Here is a 22,745-nt window from a genome sequence, read left to right on the forward strand (position 1 = left end):
ATTGGCGCACTCAACAGCATACAGATTGACGCACAGTGGACTACAAAAGTCCAAACAAACATATCATTCAATATCACATGGGGTAAAACGAAGACATCAATCTCCAGATGAACCTCATTCCACCTCTTCAGGCTCTAATCCTACAGAGGTGAAGTCAAGACGAATCAGACGATCACTGTCGGGAGATGAAACCCACACAGTATTTTGTCACACCATCACCATAGACGATCGCGTCCCTCACATCAAAAAGTGACAAAGATGAGAAATACATGGGCAGTGAATCCTTCCACTTCTAGGCCATCTCACCCACAAAGTGTACATTCCTTATCTCGTACACAATTAATAAAAATCACTTCTTCTCCTGCATCTATGTGCTCGGATAATTCTGTTAAGACCACAGAGGGCAAGATGAGGAACAAGTATGATGTACCAATTGTTTCCCCTAAAATTCCTACGGTACCACCTAAAACGGTGGATTACCAAAACAATCTGGTCGTTCAGCAATGCCTCCTCAAATGAAAGAGGCATTTTTTCAATTATCCCAGTCATTGGCGGGGTTTTATGAAACTCTTCAATCATCCTTTAAAATGTCCAACAAACTATCAGTGAGTTCCCCGGAACACAGTATACATACTTCCAGAGAACCGTCGGTGGAGCCTCCGGCATCCCCAATGACGTAATGACCAATTTCACCAATTAAACAGCAAGATACCCCTATAGATTCTCTGTTTTCCCAAACGTCCCCATCGTCATCTACTGGATTCCCATCGGATCCACAGGAACAACCACAGGAACCGAATTCTCCTCCAAAGGACCTAACATACCCAAAATTTTTAGAAAAATTGGGCACAATACTACATCTAGAGTTCCAAAAGGAGACAGACCCTAGATCAGAAACCTTTGATCTTCTAAAGATTTTCGATGCTCCAGGAGAACCAACATCTCTCCCACCACACGAATTATTACATACTGTCTTAAAGAAGTCGTGGGAAACACCTTATTCTCTATCAGCGGTTTCCAAGAAAACGGATATAAAATTCCATAAGCGAAAAACATCTCCTTACTCTGTCCCACAACTACCACATGCTTCAATTGTGGTAGAGTCGGCAATGCAAAGATTCAAAAAAGCAAAGTCGTATGTCTCTTATCCACCGGGCAAATACAACCGGTGTTTAGATGACTTTGGCAGGAAGATGTATCACAACTCAATGTTGAATGCCCGCATTATGCACCATCAATTCTACATGGTACAATACCTATATGAGTACATATAAGCCACAAAAGGTATGCTTTCCTCGACAGCAGATCAGGTACCACCGCCTCTTCATGATATGGAGGAGTGTTCACGACACCTTCTGCGATCAATATATGAGGCATTGAAATATCTTCTAGGGCGTCTGCGACAGCCATCGCAGCTCGTAGGATGGCATGGTTACACTCTAGTACGATATGAGAAGATTTTCACGAGAAGCTGACGAACCTCCCGTGTACAGGAGACAACCTGTTCGGGGAACGGTTTCAAGAAACAGTTGGAAAACTAAAGGAGGAAGCTTTAGCAGTCCAATCCTTAACGTCACAATCTCACTATTTATTTATTTATTTATTTAAATTTTTTTTGATATACCGATGCTCAAGAGCCATGTCTTATCGTACCGGTTTACAATGAACTCGGGGTAAACCAATTAACACTGAAAGCGAAAGTTACATTACAACAGGGAAAGTCAAACAGGGCAGTTGGAAAAAAAGGATAGAATAACGATTTCTAACTGAAGAGCTGTGGCGGAAGCACGGAGAAGTTGTTTACATGGAAAAATAAAATACAATTTACACTTTATAATTTATACATGGAGAAGTTATATATGAATTACACAGAGGGGTCGATTGTACCAGTTATATAAGAGCGTAGTTGGCAGAAAACAGTTCCATTGTGGGGTGGCAAGAGGGCGCAATGGTGGGGTGATGGTCCAAGTAAGTTACCATAATTGTTTATTCAGGGAAATGCTTGGGTGAACAGCCTCATCCCATGACCCCTTCATTCAAGAGCCTCCTTTCCAATGAAAGAAGCCCATGTTCTGTCCATGAAAATCTTGGTAGTATTTAAATGTTTCTATTGTATCTCCCCTATCCCAGCTTTCGTCTAGGGCAGTGATCTCCCAGACAGGCCACGTAGAATATTACAACTCACCAAGAGGGCCAGGAGAGAAGTGGATGGTCCTCAGTTTGCTGAACTGGTGCAGGGGAGAGGGGCAGAGTAAGAGAGCCCTTCAATATTTGCTATGAAGGGTTTGAGAGGGGCAAATTGTCTGGATCTTTTGGTGAAGGAAAATGCTGGGGAAGGGGGAAAATAGGGGGCAGGATTGCCAAGGGCATGGCCAATAGTAACAGTAATAATACTTCTTGATTTCTTTAAAGCTGCCAACGCTGCCACATCCCCAGAAAGCTTGCCCCCGCCCTCGCTACATGGTGGGAAGTGTTGGGTGTGGTGCACTCTTGCTCCCTTCCCCTTCCATCCCTTCTTCCTTTTCCTCTTTTCACCCCTCTCTTGTAATATGCCAGATTCATGCTAGGAACAAAGCAACCCACTCTAGACACCATTATCCAGGAAGAGACATTCTAACGTGGAAGTTCGGTTATAATGAGAATTTATGCATGCCATACCTTCAAAGAGATGGCAGTACAGGCCAGGAACCACCATTGTTACCTGGCTTTCTCTGGCAGCCTAACAGAATCTAGTTTCCTGCCGACACTGCCTTTCAGTGTGTGGCCAACACCATCCTCCACCACAACCAAAAACGCTTTATGGATGTGCTGCAGCCACTCTTTGTCTTCAGCCCAAGTGGCTCCATTTGCACACTCCTGCAATACATAATGCAGCTACTCAATGGTGGATTTGCACCAATGTGCCCCACTTATACCACACGGATATGCTGCCACAGGGGCAGCTCAAGGCAATCTGCTGCCTGTGGTGAGAGATGAGTTGGCACCTCCCCCTTTTCCATACACACCAATAATGCATACAAACATATACCCTCATTAACTTCTCTCCCTCTTCCATACACACATGCACTCATTGTCTCTTCTCACCTCAATTCTAATTAGCCACAGGAGCCTCCTCTTTCCCAAGGTGTGCAGTTAGGGTACTTCATGGTACCAAAAAAAGGAAGGCACTTTTCTTCCTATTTTGGATCTGAAAGATTTCATGTTTCAAGATGGAGACCTGGAACTCAATCACGCTAATGGTAAGACAATAGTAGTTCCTAACTTCTTTATATCTGATGGACACACATTTGCATATTCCAATAAGAGAGGGCCATCAGAAGTATCTTTGTTTTGCAATTCTGGGGGACCACTTCCAGTTTCATACCCTGCCTTTTGACCTGGCCACTGCCCCAAGAACATTTTCCAAGGTAATGGTGATGGGTAGTAGCAGCAGCTTTTCAGGAAAGGAATTCTGAATCATCCATGTCTGGATGATTTGTTAATTCAGGCAAAGACAGCTCAGGAGAACCTGGCTGCTATGTCCAGAGTAGTGCAGTTCTTGCAAAAGCTAGACTGGCTGGTGAATTTCAGCAAGAATAAATTCTGTCCATGCTGGTCCTTGGAATATCTAGGGATACGATTCAACATGCATCTGGGTAGAGTGTTCTTGACCAAGGAGAGAATTTTGAGACTTCAGAGTCAAGTGAGGGCCATGTTAAGGATTCAGAGACTCCCTTCTTGGGAGTATCTGCAGATGCTGGGTTCCATGGCAGCAATATTGGATCTTATCACTTGGGTAAGAACTCAAAAAGAGTTGAGGCAACTTCAAAGGCAGCTACAGCTCGATAGATTGAGGTTGACAGGGGCCTTCCACGTCCATCTTGGGCAGAACATCACTTGGTGTCAGCCCTGGACATTTGCAAGATGTCAACATAGTCTTCATTACATGTTTTTTCTAAACATCACCACCTGGATGTTCAAGTCAGGGAGGAATCAGCCTTTGGTTCGGGAGTACTGACAGCAGGCTTAGCAGAGTCCTGCCCAGTTGAGGAATAGCTTGGGTACTTCCTGTACATCTGGACTGGTCTGGCTGAAGAGAAAGGTGAAATTAGTAAATTAGTAAATTAGATCACTAATAATTACTAATAATTAATAATAATAATAATAATAATAATAATAAATTAGATCACTAATAATTTACTAATAATAATTAGTAAATTAGATCACTACTCGACCACGCGTCGTTATGCGGGATCTACACGTAGACAATCCTATAACCGTAGGTCTTACAGGTCTTATCAATCCTTTCGTACATAGACGTATCCATCTTACCAGTGTCCTCCGCTGCAACAAAATAACATGACTCAACGTAGGGGTAAGCCATGTAACCAGAGACAGCAAACACAGCAACCGGCTACTGCAGTGAAATCAACGCCGTCTTTTTAATAACCCAGCCACCACCACTACATCAAGCACCACCGGGCAGAATTCATTCTTGCCTGGCAGCCTGGGAGAAAATAACAACCGATCAACTCCAGTTTACCACAAAACCCATACTACCTCACTTTTCCACTCTAAAGAGTCAAAGCTTCCAACCACAACTGGGGGAGGAGATTGCTTTACTTCGCAAACAGCAGGCCATTCGACAAATTTTCCCAAAAACCCAAAAAGCAGGGTTTTATTCCCCATACTTCCTCATCCCCAAAAAGTCGGGTGGACTTCACCCCATATAAGATCTATGGGAATTGAACAAATTCCTGATCAAAGAGAAATTCAAGATGGTATCGTTGAAATTGATTTTACATCTGATTCAACCCAAAGACTGGATGTGTTCCATCGATCTGAAGGATGCATACACACATATTCCAATCCATCCATCCTCTTGGCGTTACCTATGCTTTTGCTACGGCCATCAACAGTACCAGTACAAGGTTCTTCCTTTTGGACTATCGGCTGCACCCAGAGTTTTCACCAAATGCATGGTTATGGTGGTGGCTCATCTCAGACAACAAGGTATGACATCTTTCCATATCTGGATGATTGGCTAATAATAGCATCAACCCCAGACATCTTACTCGATCACTTCCGACGGGTGATACAGTGCTATCAAGAATTGGGACTAGTGATCAATTTTCAGAAATCACTTCTCCAACCAACACAACGACTACAGTTTATAGAAGCAGGCCTGGACACTGTTCGCAACCGGGCATATCTCCCAACAGAAAGAATAATACAAATATGTCAACTTCTCTACTCGTTGAACAACACTCAAAGGTTATCGGCAAGACAAATTCTGGTAGTCCTCGGCCACATGGCGGCGGCTATCTTCACAGTACCCAACATCAGGCTACACATGAGATGCCTGCAATAGGGACTAAAACGTCAATGGAAACAACACTCACAACCATTGACACAGAAACTATCGTTGACTTCCAAGATGAAACAGGACATAACATGGTGGCTCCTACACTCCACCCTGACAAAAGGAGCAGTATTCAGTCCTCCACCTCACAATGCAGTCTTAACCACAGATGCGTCTCGCAAAGGATGGGGAGCACATCTCGAGATTTACGAAACACAAGGGTTATGGACAATCTCCAAGCAGACCCTGCAGATAAATTTATGAGAGCTCAGAGCATTTCGAAATACGTTACAAGTGTTTCAAGATCACTTAAAGGGCCGCAGTGTCATGATCTACACAGACAATCAAGTGGCAATGTTTTATATCCACAAGCAAGGAGGGTCCGGTTCATGGCCCCTTTGCAAGGAGACCCTGACAATCTTCAAACATGCTCACCAACATTGCATACATCTGCAAGCAACTTATCTACCAGGAGTAGCAAATACAAGAGCGGACAGGCTCAATCGCATCTTTCATCCTCACGAATGGACACTCAATTCGGAGATTGCCCAAGGAATCTTCATGCAATGGGGGACGCCAGCAATAGATCTATTTGCAACAGAGATCAACGCTCAGGTTCCCAAATTCTGCTCAATACGACCAAGTCAGTTCAGGATCGCCCAGGATGCCTTCCTCATTCCCTGGACGACAGGCCTCTTGTATGCCTTTTCTCCCATACCACTCATAACAAGAACAATTCAAAAGTGCATAACAGACAAGGCTCAACTGATACTGATAGCTCCAGCCTGGCCAAGACAACCGTGGTACAGTTTCCTTCTCTGACTGTCCATCACGGACCCCATTCGATTACCGAATCGCCCAGATCTTCTCTTCCAAGATCAGGGAACACTTCTACACCCACTACACGCATCTCTCCATTTAAGAGCATGGAGATTGAGAGGCTCCTTTTAACAGAATAGGGAGTTTCCACTTCGGCACAATCCATTTTGTTAGAATCCAGGAAACTCTCAACCAGGAAAAACTATAGTTATAAATGGAAACAATACTCCACCTGGTGCACTTCTAATGGTGTATCACCATTAGACTGTTCACCTGAGTTACTCATGGATTATCTACATACACTGTACACAGCTGGGCTTGCAACCTCATCCATTAGAGTTCATCTCAGTGCCATAGGGGCATATCATAGAACAGTTAACAATATTCCTATATCCATCCCTTACTATTTCGTTTCATCAAGGGGTTAATTCACCTTCGCCCTCCGATCTCAAAACGTCCAGTTCCGTGGAACCTCAACATAGTTCTTGAACAGCTTATGCTTTTCCCGTTTGAGCCCATGGATTCATCACATATTAAATACCTCACATGGAAGGTGGTGTTACTAGTTGCAGTAACATCAGCACAACGAGTCAGTGAATTACAGCCCTTGGCCCATTATTCTCCGTATTTACAGTTTCATCACCAAAAAGTGGTTCTCCGAACTCACCCGTCCTTCCTACCAAAAGTGGTTTCTCAATTCCATCTCCATCAAACCATAGAATTACCCATCTTTTTCCCTAAACCTCATGCAAATGACAGAGAAAAATTACTGCATACGCTAGACTGCAAAAGAGCTTTAGCATACTACAAATAAAGAACAAACTCGGACTCCCGTGTTTCTCAACTCTTTGTCTCTTTCGACCCAAAGGCACCTGGACTACCGGTGGCTAAACGCACCATCTCCAGCTGGATAGCACAGTGCATCAAGTTCTGCTACGACAAACAGAACCTAAAGCTACATTCTGTTCCCAAAGCTCACCATGTTAGAGCAGTGGGGGCCTCCTTGGCACACCTTAAACATGTACAACCCATTGACATTATTAAGGCAGCTACATGGTCATTGCTCCATACCTTCACATCGCACTACTGCCTTGATCAACAAGCAGCCACTGATGCGAAGATAGGGCACGCAATCCTGCAATCTATCCTCTTGTACACGGTGAATGCCACACTGTTCATGATCACGTACAAACATATATACCATAAACAACGTGATCGGGAGCTTGGGACTCCCATGACAGCATGGCTAATTCAGCCCTGCTATCGATGGGAAAAAGCAAGTTTGCTTACCGTAAATGGTGTTTCCGTAGATAGCAGGATGAATTAGCCATGCTGACCCACCCTCCTCCCTGGCAGTCACCGTCTTTCCGAACTACAGCTTAATCACAGACTGAGGAGAATCTGTTACTTTCCTGCGTGGGAACACACGCGCAGCCGCAGAGAGCTAAAATCCAAATCTCTGCTTTGTAAAGCTCCGCCTCCCGGACCTGATTGGCAGATCCCATGACAGCATGGCTAATTCATCCTGCTATCTACGGAAACACCGTTTACGGTAAGCAAACTTGCTTTTACCCATACTTGACTCTGCTAAAACCTATATTGACATATAACTTTTGAAAATCACTGAAAAAGATGCGATTGAATTGTCAATGGGTTTTTTTCCCGGTTTATTTTGAAAATATCTTTACTCATACATGAGAAAAACAGCGACAAGATCTTATATGAACTGCATAGCATAAATGAACCATTAACATAACTGGAGCAAAATTGACTATGCCTCTTGTTTTATATGCAGTTTAACCACCATATTCAGACAATCCAATTTCCCCTTCAGCTGCTCAAAACAACGTCCATTAATTGGTCTATATCCATTCATACAAATATGCACACCCACTCTCCTTCACTATACCAGTTAAGGAGGCCATGCTGAGAATGTCGCTATAGTGCACTGCATATCTACCGGCAAAGTAGTGCAAAATTTATTCCAAAGTTGAAGAGACCCCTACGCCCTAAGTGACTCTTTCCTCCGTAAGTGTAAGAAATCATTGTAAAAGTAATTTACCATGAGCTGTTCCCACAATGAGTCAATATGGCTTTTTTACCTAAGTTGCCAAGTTGTGTTAAGTGCACTTAACATGGGTAAAGGGCATTTGAAAATGGCCACAGTAGTGTCTTATGTTTACATTTTCCTTTGAAAATTCCCCTGACAGGGTTTGTCCAGGTAACCTGAAACTTCAAAGTTACCAGGACAAATCCCTTTCAATACTGACCTCTTAGTATCTAATAGTAGTCATTGCATCAAACATATGACCCACCATGACTGAACACTGTCTACACAAGAGGGTAGGAAAGAAATTTCCAGATAGCCACATACCAATAAATGCCAAGACATGCAGAGGGAATCGGGCATGCTGAATAACATGAGTTGGATGAGTCTTTTCCATCTCTCCCCACTTTCTTCCAGCTAAGGATTGCTTTTTCAAAGGAAAAACACCACAGTAAATTCAGCAGCAAAAAATGTAAAAGAGCAATGCCATAAAACTGGGTTCCTGCTGATCAGCCCATGTCCTAGAACGAACTGAACTAGTACAAAGCAGCTTTCTGAATGATCGTGCTAAATATACAAGGGCCAGTTTTCAGATTCCCCTGGAGTATTTTTGTAACTGCGGACCTGCAAGCTAATGGCATTCCGGGTGCACAGCATAAAGCGAATGTGGTTATTCACCTCCCTCCACCTAGCCCCATCCCCTTATACCCACATTAATGGGGAGCCATTTTCAAAAATTAAGTAACATGTTAATGCACTTATCCACTGATCTTTTCCAAAAATATACTCATAGAGGTAGATTTTTTAAATTAAGGAAAGCCCTAAAAACGTGTTTGATGAATGAAATTGCTGAGTGCAGAGGAAATGAAGAAAATTTGTCCCAGAAGGTTTTATTATCTTATGTATTTTTAATTTATGTATTTTGTATTTTTTAATCTGTTTTGCACTTTGTTGTAAATTGCTTAGTAAGTTATTTTCTGATAGGAAATAAATTATTTATTTTAAAATAAATAAATATCAAAGGCAGTTCCCAGCAGTTAGTTCTCCTTGTATTTGTGCCCATCATGTTTATGTGCTTGTTGTTCACTCTTCACATGTACTGTAGGACAATAGCCTGTGCTTTTCACAGTTAGTGCACACTAATGGCCAATAGTGTGTACTAACAATTAATGAGCGGTATTTGCCATTGGGTCATACCATTTTGCTTCAAATGCCTGTGCAAAATGGATGTCAGGGAACATGGGAACTGTGGCGAGGCTAGCAGGGGAGAACTGATTGGCCATCATTCATGCCTCAGAAAAGCTTAGCTTCCCTTGGGCTGGGGCCAGGGGACATGTGGTATATTCAGAGTTAGGTGGGCGGCAGGGTAGAACACTTGTTGTGTGGGTGGGCTAGGAGGTGGTTATGTTGAGGCGGGCATGAGGGGGCCATCTAGGACTTCCCTATATGTACCCAGATCAGTCCAGACTCCCTGGTTTTTCCTCCCCTGCAGCAGATGGAGACAGAGAAAGTTTTACTGACACTAACACTTAACACGAGGTGCCACCTGTAGTCCCTCAGTATTGATCTGTACCCAAGCCAATATTTCTCTGTCTCCAGCAGATGGTGGAGGTGCAAAGCCTGCAGTCTGAGTTAAAAAAAAATAAATAAAATATATATATATATATATATATATATATATATATATATATATATATATATATATATATATATATATATAGAACTGCAGCTTTCAGTAATGCTTGTGTCCCAGGGGGTTGTTAGGTCCTGGTGGGGCCATCCCTCCTGGTTTTTGAGATGGACAAGCAGGGGGTTGGGGACCATTTTGTAGCTCGCTCCATTTTCGCTGGACAGGGCTGAAAACTGGGGGTCCCGGTTCACTCGCCCTGAGGGATGGAAGGAGCCTGCAGCCATTCTTGAGGGAAGTGCTTTCTTTATTATTTGTTAAAGTTTTTGTTTAAAATAAAAAAAGAAGGAAATTTTATTAGAGCAGAAGGGGGTTGCCGTGGGATGGCATGTTTTGTGATTCCAGCTCTGCTCCCTTCTCGTTTGGCTCAGTCAGTTTCTCCCCGTTCCTCCAACGGTTTGTCTTTCGCTGCCCAGCACCAGTTTCAATGCCACGTGGTGCGGCTTGTACAGCTTGTGGAGATGTGTGTTATGCTCCCAATACCTCCCCGGAGGGGAGGGCACCTCAGTGAGCTCAACGGAAGAAAAGGTGGCCAGGTGCCGTGACCCGACAGACCACCGATTATCCCTTCCCGCTGAGCGCGGGAACGGTGCCCATTTTATTAAAGTTCAGGACTCCCGCGCGAGCCATGGAGAGTGATGGAGATTTCCCTCCTCCTTTTCCAGTGGTCGGGACCTCCAGGGGAGGTCCAAATGCTGAAGGGCCCCCATTAGGAAGTGAGGACCTCAAAGATTCAAATGCCTCTTCTACCTTCGCTTCGGATTTTGTTCTTTTACTGCACAAAGCCTATAAGTCCAGGAAGTCTGCGTGACACAGACCTGAAAGGGGGCTTCCACAAAAAGCCAGCAAAGAAATCCAGGCCTTCCAGGTATGTGGGCACCAGAAAGGTCAGGCGACTCCTGAGGGCCACGGTGCCACTGCCAGCTGTGGACAGCTTCTCCAAAACTTCTGAAAAAGATGATCGGCAAGTGCAGGACTCTCAGGGGTCCGATCTGGGTTTGGTGGATCAGAACCCGGATCAGGCATTATCGAAGAGCTCGGCAGTCAATGGAGATAATCCTAAGGCGGTACAGTTATTTATTTATTTATTTTTATTTTTTTTTACTTTTATATACCGACACTCTTGCATTAAATGCAAATCATGCCGGTTTACAGTGAAACAGAAAAAGCAGGAAAAAATTCCTTAGTCGAATACAATGAAACAGCTTAGTTAACAAAGGAAACATAAAAATAAATTTTTACATATACACAAAGGTTTGCACGAAGGGGTGCACAAAGGGGAGAGCCCCTTTGTCGCGCCCCTTCGGCGTGCGACGCCCGGCGCGCGACGCCTGGTGTTGAGGCTGTCTTAACTGTCTGATGTTAGTGACGTCATGGGGGGGCGGGTCTAATGATCGCAGCACTTACATCGCTGCTTCTTTCCAGTTCCAGGTGAAGATCAAGCTATTTCCTTCACTTCCCCTCCCATGACTGTGGGGTGAGAAGCGCTGCAGGGTGCCCCTTGATGTTATCTGGCTTCCCACACGTGATGCCAGTTGTTCCACAGGGAGGCGCTGTGTCCTTTCATACCCACAGTTCTGGAGGAACTGGGCATAGAGGTCTTGTGAGAGGATTCCGAATTGGAAGCAGTGGACCCAGTCATGGTTGGCCTTTGGAGTCCAGCAAGGTCTTTTCCTTTTCATAAGTTGGTTAGCACGTTGCTATTCAGGGAGTGGGATACTCCAGACACAGGTTTAAAGATCAGCAGAGCCATGTATAAATTGTATCCATGGCCAGAGAATGCACTTGACCTTCTGAAGGTCATGAAGGTGGATACCTCTCACTCAGCGGTAACCAAGAAGATGACCATTCCGGTTGCCGATGCTACAGCTCTGAAGGACCTTTAGGATAGAAAGATTTTTGAGGTGTCTGCCCTTGGTGCTCGGGCTGCTATATGTAGTAGTTTTATGTTGAGTGCAGGACTTCACTGGGTGCAGCAGTTGCAGGCGGATAAGTCTTTGTCTGAATCTGAGTCTCAACAGGCAGAGCTGCTGGAAGCCATTGTGGTGTATAGTGCGGATGCTTTGTATGATCTTCTCAGGACCTCCTCCAGGACTATGATGTCAACAGTTTCAGCTCAGTGACTCCTCTGGTTGAAGAATTGGTCAGCCGACGTTTCCTCCAAGTCTCAGTTGAGATCTTTGCCCTTTAAGGTGAAATTGTTTTTTGGTAAAGACTTAGAGGAGATGATCAAGTTCCTCGGTGAGAAAAAGATTCATAAGTTGCTGGAAGATAAGCCGAAAGGGAAAGGCTCCTTTTCTCCTCGTTCCTGCTTTAGAAGAAGTCTAAGATTTCGGGCACCCAGAGCGTCAGGAGCTACTCCGAGGCAGTTCTCTGGCAGGCAACCATCCTGGAGTCAGTCCTTTCATGGGCGTTGGTCCGGCAGAGATGGCTCTTCCCAGGGTGGAGGTGGAGCCAAATCATCCCAATGATGCAAGACCTGTCCACTCTTCTGTTCCAGTGGTAGGGGGCTGTCTGGCTCTATTCTACGAACAGTGTACCAAAATCACGTCAGATCATTGGGTTTTAAGTGTGATAAAACAAGGTTATGCTTTAGAATTTGCTCGGCTGCCAAGAGATCAGTTTTTAGTCTCCCCATGCACTTACGAAGAGAAGAAACTGGCGGTACAAGACACCGTTCGTCGCCTGCGCAAGCTAGGAGCCATTGTTCCTGTCCCCCTGGAGGAGCAAGGGACAGGCCGCTATTCCATTTATTTCATAGTTCCCAAGATGGAGGGAATGTTCCATCCAGTCATCGATTTAAAAAAGGTGAATGTGGCTCTGAGAGTTCTTCGGTCCCGAATGGAAACCCTACATTTGGTGATTGCCGTAGTGCACAAGGGGGAGTACCTAGTGTCCCTGGATTTAACCGAAGTGTACTTGCACATAGGAATCCAGCCCGATCATCAAAGATATCTGAGATTCATGATTCTGGGGGAGCATTTTCAATTTTGCACTCTGCCCTTCGGTCTGGCGACTACACCCAAGAACTTTACCAAGGTAATGGTCTTAGTGGCTGCACCTCTCCAGAGAGAGGGGGTCCTGGTCCACTCCTTTCTGGATGACTGGTTGATTCGGGCAAAGTCAGAATCCCTTTGTCAGAGGGCAGTAGATTTGGTCCTCTGGTGCCCGAGGTTGTTGGGGTGGATAGTCAATCTGTCCAAGAGTCATCCTGTTCCTTTCCAAAGTTTGGAATTCCTGGGGGTGCGTTTCGATACCAGAGTGGGGAAGGTATTCCTCACCGAAGAGTGGTTTTCCAAATTGCAGGCTCAGGTTTGGGATTACTTGCAAGCTTCCACCTTGGAGTTGGTTCCATGGGCGTTTATTCATATGAGGCCTCTACAGTCGGCTTTACTATCTCGCTCGGACCCGTTGTCGGAGCATTTTCAGCTACCTCTCCCTCTTACTGAGTTTGCACGTTCAAGTCTTTTCTGATAGCTCCTCCTGGACAAGTTGAATCGAGGCGTGGACCTGGACATTACGATCTGGTTGATCGTCACTACTGATGCCAGTCTCTCCGGGTGGGGAGTGGTATGTCAGAACCAGTCTGTGCAAGGGCAGTGGTTGATGGAGGAAGCCTCGTGGTCCATCAGTTGTATAGAGGTGAGAGCAGTGTGTTTAGCCCTGCAAGTGTTTCTACCCTTGGTGAGGGGAAGGCTGTTGAGGGTCTTGTCAGACGATGCGACAAAAGTAGCTTACATCTATCGACAGGGGAGTACCAAAAGTTGAGCATTGGCTCAGGAGGCCCGGCTTTTGGTCGATTGGGCAGAACAACATTTGGAGCACTTGGCACCCTCCCACATAGCGGGCTCGGACAAAGTGCAAGTGAATTTTCTAAGCCGGCAGCAACTGGACCCTGGAGAGTGGGATCTGTAAGAAGAAGCAATGCGCCTCATCAGTCACAGGTGGGGCACATCGTGTGTAGATTTGATGGTGACCTTCCGCAGTACCAAGTCCCCACATTTGTTCAGCCGGTGAAGAGAAAGAGAAGCAGAAGGGGTAGATGCCTATGTTCTCCCTTGGCCGACAGACATCTTCCTGTATATGTTTCCTCCTTGGCCATTAGTAGGCAAGATCTTGTGGTGCATAGAGATTCATCCAGGTGACATGATTCTCATCACGCCAGAGTGGCCGAGGCATCCGTGGTTTGCAGACTTAGTTAACCTAGCAGTAGATGGACCATTATGGCTAGCTCACCTACTGAATCTTCTGCACCAAGATCCCATTTATTTAGATCAGGCAGATCGATTTTGTCTAGCAGCTTGGCTTTTGAGAGACAGTGATTGAGAGATAAAGTTTATTGGGACGCAGTCTTCGCTACCCTCTTGCAGTCTAGGAAGTCCTCCGCCTCCCTCACCTATGTGAGGGTATGGAGAGTTTTTGAGGCTTGGTATTCCGGTCAGCAGGAGGATCCTAGGCAAGCCTCAGTAGTGCTTTTTTTGGCTTTTCTGCTGGACAGTATGGTCAAAGGTTTATCCTTTAAGTCCCTCAGGGTTCAAGTGGTGGTGTTAGGATATCGACGAGGTAAGGTTCAAGGAATTTCACTGGTGGCACATCCGGACGTTGTGCGTTTTCTTCGGGGAGCAAAACATTTGCGCCCTCCCCCCAACCCCAGTTCGGCAGCTGTGCCCTTCTTGGAGCCTTAATGTGGTCTTAAAGAACATGTGTGCTCCCCTGTTCGAACCTCTGAGATGTGTGACTATGAAGGATCTCACCTTGAAAGTGGTTTTCCTGGTGGCAATCTGTTCGGCTCATCGAATTTCTGAGCTTCAAGCCTTATCCATGCAAGGAACATTTTTGAGGATTTCGGACGAGGGAGTGTCCTTGAGAATGGTTCCCTCCTTTTCTACCCAAGATGGTTTCATCATTCCACTTAAATCAGTAAGTGGAACTCCTGTCCTTCTCATATTTGGATCCTTTGGCGCCGCACACTAAAGATTTACGGTGGTTAGATGTAAAGTGCGCTTTGTTGCGGTACCTGGAGGTCACAAACAGTTTCCGTATATCAGATCACCTTTTTGTGCTATGGAGTGGTACCAAAAAGGGTCATAAGGCATCAAGGGACACAAGTGCGTGGTGGTTGAAAGAGCTACTAGCTCTGCATATATCTGTCAGGGTCACCCTGTTCTGCAGGGGCTACGGGCATATTCTACCCGTTCTCATGTGGCGTCTTGGGCCGAGTGTTAGCTAGTTTCGCCAAAGGAGATCTGTAGTTTAGCTCCTCAGTCTTTATTGAACCTCAACCATAATATTCTGATTCCCCTTAGTCCCCGATTATACATGTTCCTGTAAAATGGCTATTTTTCCTGTCAATTTTTTTTACTTATTTTTGTTGTTTTTATTTTCTTTTTAAAATTTTGTTCTTGCAAAGTTATTTTTAACCATGGATGTTAAATACTGTAAATCCCTGTCAAACTTTTTATTTACCTTATGTGCTTTTATTGTTTTCTAGTACATTCTGCTCTTGTGACATAGTTTTTAATTATGTATGTTTAACATTGTAAACTGCTTAGACCTATATTTTGTATAGGCGATATAGAAAAACTTTTAAATAAATAAAATAAATAACTTGGAAGTCGTGGCACACTTTCGCCAGGCATTATCATTTGGATGTCCAGGCCCCATAGGCCATGGGTTTTGGTGACAGTGTGCTTCGAGCGGGACTCTCTGTCCCACTCTGTTTAGGGAAGCTTTGGTACATTCCAGGAGTCTGGACTGATCTGGGTAGTACAGGGAAAGGAAAATTGGTTCTTACCTGCTCATTTTCATTCCTGTAGTACCACAGATCAGTCTAGAGTCCCAACCACTGGAGGAAAGGGAGACTTGGAGAGTCTGCTCGATCTGTTTTTTTGTGATTACTCTGAAGAATGGCACAAGTTTTGTTAGTCCTACACAGGGTTTTGTGTGGGCGCAGTTTTCACGTCAAGGTTTTCCTTTTTCTCACTGCTCGTTCAGGGAGAGGTTAGTTAGTTATTCAAGTAGTTGGTTTTGTTTCTTTCATTTCTGGCTAGGGTACAGATCAATACTGAGGGACTGCAGGTGGCACCTCATGTTAGGTGGCAATGTCAATAACATTTTATCTGCCTCTATCTGCTAGAGGGGAGGCAAAACTAGGAGTCTGGACTGCTCTGTGGTACTACACGAACGAAAATTTGCAGGTAGGAACCAATTTTCCTATGTCGCTGTTCACAGGGGGACTGTGGCGAGGCTAACAGGGCAGAACTGATTGGCCATCATTCATGCCTCAGAAAAGCTTAGCTTCCCTTGGGATGGGGTCAGGGGACATGTGGTGTATTCAGAGTTAGGTGGGGGGCAGGGTAGGACACTTGTTGTGGGGATGAGCCAGGAGGTGGTTGTGTTGAGGCAGGCTTGGGGGGGCCATCTAGGATTTATGTCACTATACTGCCATTTTGTCATGGAATTCTTTACTAGTAGTATAGTAACAACAAGTCATCATGAGGGCCATAATAAGAGGAATTTAGCCAGATAACTCACTAGTCACAGGACTGGATCAGTTGAGAAGCAGCCAGAGACCCACTGGCACATTTTGCCTTTGGAAAGGCAGCAATTGCATAGAAAATTGTGCATCATTACATAGGGAACTGGGGTTGAAGAATGTACACACATACACTGCCCTTGTGTCTATAACGTTTCCTTCCTGTCTATCAAACTTGTAGGATGAAATTTTTCGGGCTCTTTCCTCCTGTTTGCACATTGGTCCCAGATACAGGTGGCGTAGGAGCCGGTGGGGACAGTTTTGTCCCGTAGCATTAAAGGAAGGTTACATTCAGAAAGGGTTACCAGAATACGCTGTCAGGTAAGCAGCATTCAGGGTTCTTTTCACACTATTCCTTCCAAGGCTGCAAGTTTAGACTCTGGTTCACATCTCTCTCTTTTCTCGAAGCTTTCTTGATAAAATGTACTTGCTGTCATCAGAAGAGGCAATCTGGAAGTTTATGCTTAATCCCCGTCCTTACCTTGTTCCACCTATGCCAATCTTACCTTGTAAGATTGTCGTTCTGGGTGCTCCATCTTCTGGGAAGACGACTCTTTGCTCCTTGATTGCACAGAAGTTCAGAGGAAAGGTAGGTGTACATATTTTAGTCACACTCTTACTTGAGTCTGGAGTAGAGAAAACACATAACTGATGGAAAAAAGAGAGCTTGTTTTCCCCAGCTTGCTTTCTGTATCCTCCCTGCCAGCTTCTGATTCATGGGGTGGCCACAGCCCTCTTTTCTGTCCAGACTGCTCCAAGGAGTCCTCTATTGAATGGAAGGGCTTCAGAGCATGTATTGCTACTTCAGTTTTGACCTCTAACTGTGAGGGCAGCATTTTATCTGGGGAGCAGACTTGACAATAATTTGTCTGGAAGGTATAGGAGATCCTGCCTGGATTCAGAGGGGTGGACTTCGTGGCCCCTTCAAGACCTTTTCTGTGAATTTGTGTTCATTTCTATTGTAAACTGAAGGGAGGCCCGGGTATTAGATACTTTGTTCTATATACATGTTTCTGCAGGTGTTTGATGTGGCTGCACTTATTCAGCCCCATATGGTTAAGTTCAAGCAGAAGGCCATTGACAACGCCCGATCTGAGGCACTGCAAGCAGCTATCTTAACTGTCAGAACTAAGATGGAGAGAAAACGAGTGTTACAGGAGCAAGGTAATCACTAACTCTGTCATTTAAAAATAACAAACAAGTCAAAGCTCCTGTTTCTTTACCATAAAAATGAAAATTGGAGCCTCATTTTTGTTTCCGAGCTAGCTTTCTGGCCAGGTGCACCAGAGCCAGGAGACATACCAGGTATTAAAATTAATATATTGGATTTCTGTTGTCAGTTTAAAATCAGCATCAGAAAGGGACTTTCTGCCCAAAGACCTCCTGTTTCTCAGTTGTACCCATTTTCTTTCCTACTCTCCCTGGAGAAATGAAACAGCCTCCTAAGCCTAGGACCTGATTTTCAAAAGCATTTACACACTTAAAACTGGGTTTCACACATGACATGTGTAAGGGGGCTTTTGAAAATTGCTACAGTATATTCCCCATGTAAGGGGGCTTTTGAAAATTGCTACAGTATATGCCATCGAAGTGTTCGTAGGTTATTCATGTGAAAGTGCACCTTATGCCGGTAAATGGCTTTTGAAAATTGTTACAATAGTATGCTACATTTACACATGTAACTCCTTTGAAAATTGGTACAATAGTTTCTCACAGGACAAACAGGATGGTAGTCCTCACATATGGGTGACATCACAGGATGGAGCCCTGTATGGAAAACTTTCTGTCAAAGTTTCGATAAAGCTTTGACTGACACTGGCACACTGAGTACACTGAGCATGCTCAGCTTGCAATTATCCCTGTGACCACAGGTGTCTCCTCAGTCTTCTTTTTTCCGCTCTGCAGTAAGCATAGCAGTTAGGAGCTCTGTGAGAAATTCTAACACTTTTTCAGCACGGAAACACTTAAACTTTTACTTCACTAACACTTTTTCCCTGCACGGGTCTCCCTTCGCGTACATTTATGTGACGCTCAGTGAGTATTATGCCCTGTTTTTCAGTCGGTTCCTGTCGCCTCCCTGGCCTGCCAACTGACAGCGGCCTTCTCTCTCCCTATGTTTTCAGTTAGCCACACATAGCCTGCGAGTGATCCTCTGTGACACTCTGCCTGGTTATTAGCGCTAGTGGGACAGGGACTTCCACAGTTTCCAATGCCGCCAGGGCCCCTGTCTATTTCAGGTCCTTCGATTTCCTCGGTACCTTCGCGCAGTCAATGACCCCATCACTACCGTCGGTACCCCCTTCAGACCATCCTTGATTCTTCGATGCCATTGGTACCCCTCCCCCCACGGTACTCTGATGCCATCGGTCCCTGCATTGTTTCTATCAGTGCCATCCATGTTTTCATCCATGGCACTGATTTTTCCTTGGGTTTCATTGGTGCCATCATTGCCCAGATGGATGCCATCGATGCACACCTTTGTGTCGTCAGTGCCATCCATGCCTGGGTCGATGCCACCATCACCCAGGGCACTTACATCGATGCCAGAGTCATTTCCATCGATGCCATCATTTATTTTATCGATGTCTTCGATGCCCAGGATATTTCCATCAATGCCATGGTCCATGGCATCGATGCCCAAGTCAATTCCATCGATGGCATCCATGCCAGGATCGATTCCATTGAGGATATCAATGCCAGGATCAATTTCGTCAGTGGCATCGATTGGATCGATTCCATCGGTGGCATCGATGCCCAGGTCGGTGGCATTGATGCCAGGGTCGATTCCATCGATGCAATCGATGCCAATGTCGATTCCATCAATGCCAAAGTGGATTTCATCGATGCCAATGTCAGTTCCATCGACGGAATCCATGCCACCATCGATTCCATCGGTGCCCATATTGGTGCCATCAATGCCAATGTCGGTGGCATCGATGCCATCGACACCATTGGTGCCTGAGTCGATCCAATCAATACCGTCGACACCCGTGGCCATGCCGTAGATGCCTATGGCCATGCCATTGATGCCGTCGGTGCCCACCTCCATATATCGATGCTGTCGACGCCTACATCATTTCCATCGGTTTCTTCGATGTTCCTATCGATGCGGTCATCGACTCTGTCAATGCCGGTATCATTTTCTGATGCCACTGTCATCGTTGCTCTGCCTGGGTCATCGACATTTTTTCATATATATTTTTGATGATACCCTCGAGGTCGCTTCGGCCACTATCGACACTGTCAATGCCGACATAGCACCTCCACGTAATGCCCTCGCCTAAACACAGTGCTCCATGCTTTGGGTTCTTATTAAAGCCCCGTATTAGCCTATGACGCTAATAGTGCCAGGAGCAGTGCAGGCATGCTAACAGTCCGTCATCAGTTGCCATCCAAGACAGTGAGGGCATCCACCTCGGCACTGGAGAAAGACCGGGCCGAGCACCATGGCACCCATCATCAACCCACGGTGCCTGTTCGCCACCGACACCATCCAGCATATCGGTGCTATCCTTCTTGGTGCTGGAGAATGCCTGGGCCGAGCAACATCACCACTGCCATCGCCACTGTTCCGCACAGTTCTGGCAGTCCTTGGTGCTCCAGAAACACCTGAACGAGTTCTGAAGAATTCTGCACTGGCATCACGAGACATCGAGCCGCTGCAATGAGGGCCGGATTCACAAGCCAAAGATGGCTCCCCTGTTCCCGAGGCGTGCCCCACCGACATCGGTGTGGGATTGTGGCCCTCCACAAATTACTGTGGTAGCGCCAGCCACGCCCAGCCTGTCTCCTCTATACCTGTGCCACCATACCAGGCATCAGAGTTGAGACGGACATCTACGTCTGACAGGCTACCCCTCGATGACTCCTGAAATCCACGGAGCCAGCAATCTTCACTGGCTCGTCCTTCGGCGATCCACGTCGGATGGTAAGTACCTGCTTCTGCGGAATTCCCATTGAGATGTGATCTCTAATTCGGGCCACATGATTCGAAAAGTTCTAGGTCATCTACCTTCCAAGAACCGTATTAGTGTCACATATCGCTATTGCCAGCTGTGTCAGCCACAATACCAAGAGAACCTCTCTATCATTTCTTTGGGATTGCATCAGGACATCCTCCCATTTTCAGCAATGGGGCTCTGTACTGATTAATACTCTGGCTTCTGGTTCCTAATTCAGATCAACAGTTTCAGATGCAGTCTTAGATCTGCTAAACATGAGATCCAGCAAATACTGCCTCAAGTGCAAGTCCACCTCGAAGCCTGACGACAGGTCTCGATGTCTCCTTGTACAGCACACAGAAATGTGGGTAAGATTTTACCGCTCATGCTCCCGTGGGAGGTTACATGATATCCAGATTACATTAGCCCCACCAGTTGGACACCTCCTGGTCTCCCAACTGGCCGGATATCAGAGGGGCCACCCCACTTTGTACCAAGGTTCCCGGTACACTCCCCCAGACGCTACAAAGCGCAGGAGGGAGGGGGGTTGGGGAGTTTTAATTACACTATTCTTTCTTTCAACAGAAAGTAGTTACTCTCTACCCATCCTGGACCTCAGAAATACCAACTTTCTTCAGAAGGCACAGGTAAAATGGTATCTTTCATCACCATGCTTCCATATCTCAGTAAGTACATTACCTCTAATCTTTCTATGTGCTTCATGGTGAGTCAACAATATTACAATCCCAAGCTCTGCTGGTTGCACCAGCTCCAGCAACTGGGATATTTCATTGAATCACTATCGATCACTGCTGTTTCTCTAAGGAGTGCAACATCATTCATGCTTTTCCTTGCATGGACAGCTGCATAACCACAGTCAGTCCACGCAAGGAGCTCTAATGTCTTCATGACTCACTATAAATTTACAACCTGGGATTACTGTCACTGCCATAAATCCCTTATACAACACTTCTGGATACCATAGTCACAATGACCTTCCTGTCCAGGAAGCGCAGGCATTCTAATAAATTCCTACTTGTCCCTGCGCGCATATTCAGTAACCTCAGACCCTCAATTCTTCATTGTCGGGCCATTGGGTTTTTCACTATGCACTTTCCTCATAGATCCGAAACTGCTATGGGTTGGATTCAGTGAAATTTCATTATCAGTGGGTCTAAGCTGTTCAACCGCTTTTGTCCCTCATCCATATTGCAGATCTAGAACCAAAACCTAGTCTGATCCTGCTCATGCTCGCATTTACTCAGGGTTGTAAAGTTTGACCTAAAATCTTCTCAACCCAATATGCGTCTATTCCGCTCCAGGCGCGGTTTCACATGAACTTCCTGGAGCTTGTAGCCATGAGTTATACCCTTATGCTTTCCAATACTGCCACTGCAACAAATCTTTGTGCATACAGACAGACAGATAGGGACAATGTGCTTTCCAACACACAAGCACGCACAACCTCTTAGCTGCTCTGCAAGGAAGCTGCACAGCTCTACCCTTGGCCCTTGCTCACTCCATGCATCCTCGGGCCACTTATCTAAGAGACTTACCGAACGCACTAGCAGACCTTCTCCATGTAGGTTTCCATCCTCTCGAATGGTCTCGGACTACATGTGTAGCGAGAAAAATCTTCTAGCGCTGAGGTCAACTGAACTTTCCCTCTGCGTCCGAATCGAACTATACTGTGCACAGATTCTACTCCCTACTCATGTTTCCAATGCGTTCCCATAGACGCCTTTCTTCCATCAAAGGCCTCTTAAATGTGTCTCTTCTTCTGCCTCTCATAGCCAAGAGTCTTCTAATGCTGCAACGGGACGGGGTTCACTGTTCCTCAGACCCACGTCCTGGCCGAGACCAGTATGCTTCCCATACTTCTCAATCTTCACACCAGTAACCAATTCACCTTCTCACAAGTCAGTCTCAAATCGTAGACTCACTGATGTTCTCAGATACTGGTAGCGTCACAAAACCTTCCACGCATAAATCCTACCATTCAAAATGGCATGATTTACCACATGATGCATACAAAAGGGTGTTACCCTTTTTTCTTTTTTCTACACCACTCTCTTCTCTTGCTCCCTCGGATTCTGCTCCCCAGACATCCTCCACATAGGTACACCTCTGTTCCAATTGGTGTATCGTTTGGGAGTGGGAATACCCGATTAACAGTAAACGCCTTCTGAGTCAGCTTACCATGGATTATCAACTGATCAAGCCGCCTCTATTTTCACTAGTCACAGAATGGAACTTATATCTCATCCTGTAAGTCTTATATGTTCTCTGTTCGAGCCTTTCCATTCCTCTCATTTCACAGTTTGGCATGGGAAATTCTTTCCCTCATAAACGTCACTTCTGCCAGCAGGGTCAGT

The 22,745-nt window shown here is 45.5% G+C and overlaps 1 protein-coding gene across 6 annotated transcripts in view; it reads left to right on the plus strand.

The window, feature by feature from the left end:
• The window catches only part of AK9 (adenylate kinase 9), an 829,950-nt gene that overhangs the window by 127,817 nt on the left and 679,388 nt on the right, over positions 1-22,745 (plus strand). For all 6 annotated transcript variants that reach the window (XM_029595283.1, XM_029595287.1, XM_029595288.1 and 3 more), the window contains exons 11-13: positions 16,611-16,750; positions 16,838-17,018; positions 17,449-17,593. In XM_029595283.1, coding sequence (XP_029451143.1) covers positions 16,611-16,750; positions 16,838-17,018; positions 17,449-17,593 — 466 coding nt within the window. The remainder of the gene's footprint in view (positions 1-16,610; positions 16,751-16,837; positions 17,019-17,448; positions 17,594-22,745) is intronic.

This window comes from Rhinatrema bivittatum, chromosome 3 (assembly GCF_901001135.1).
Source record: "Rhinatrema bivittatum chromosome 3, aRhiBiv1.1, whole genome shotgun sequence".
Classification (NCBI taxonomy): domain Eukaryota; kingdom Metazoa; phylum Chordata; class Amphibia; order Gymnophiona; family Rhinatrematidae; genus Rhinatrema; species Rhinatrema bivittatum.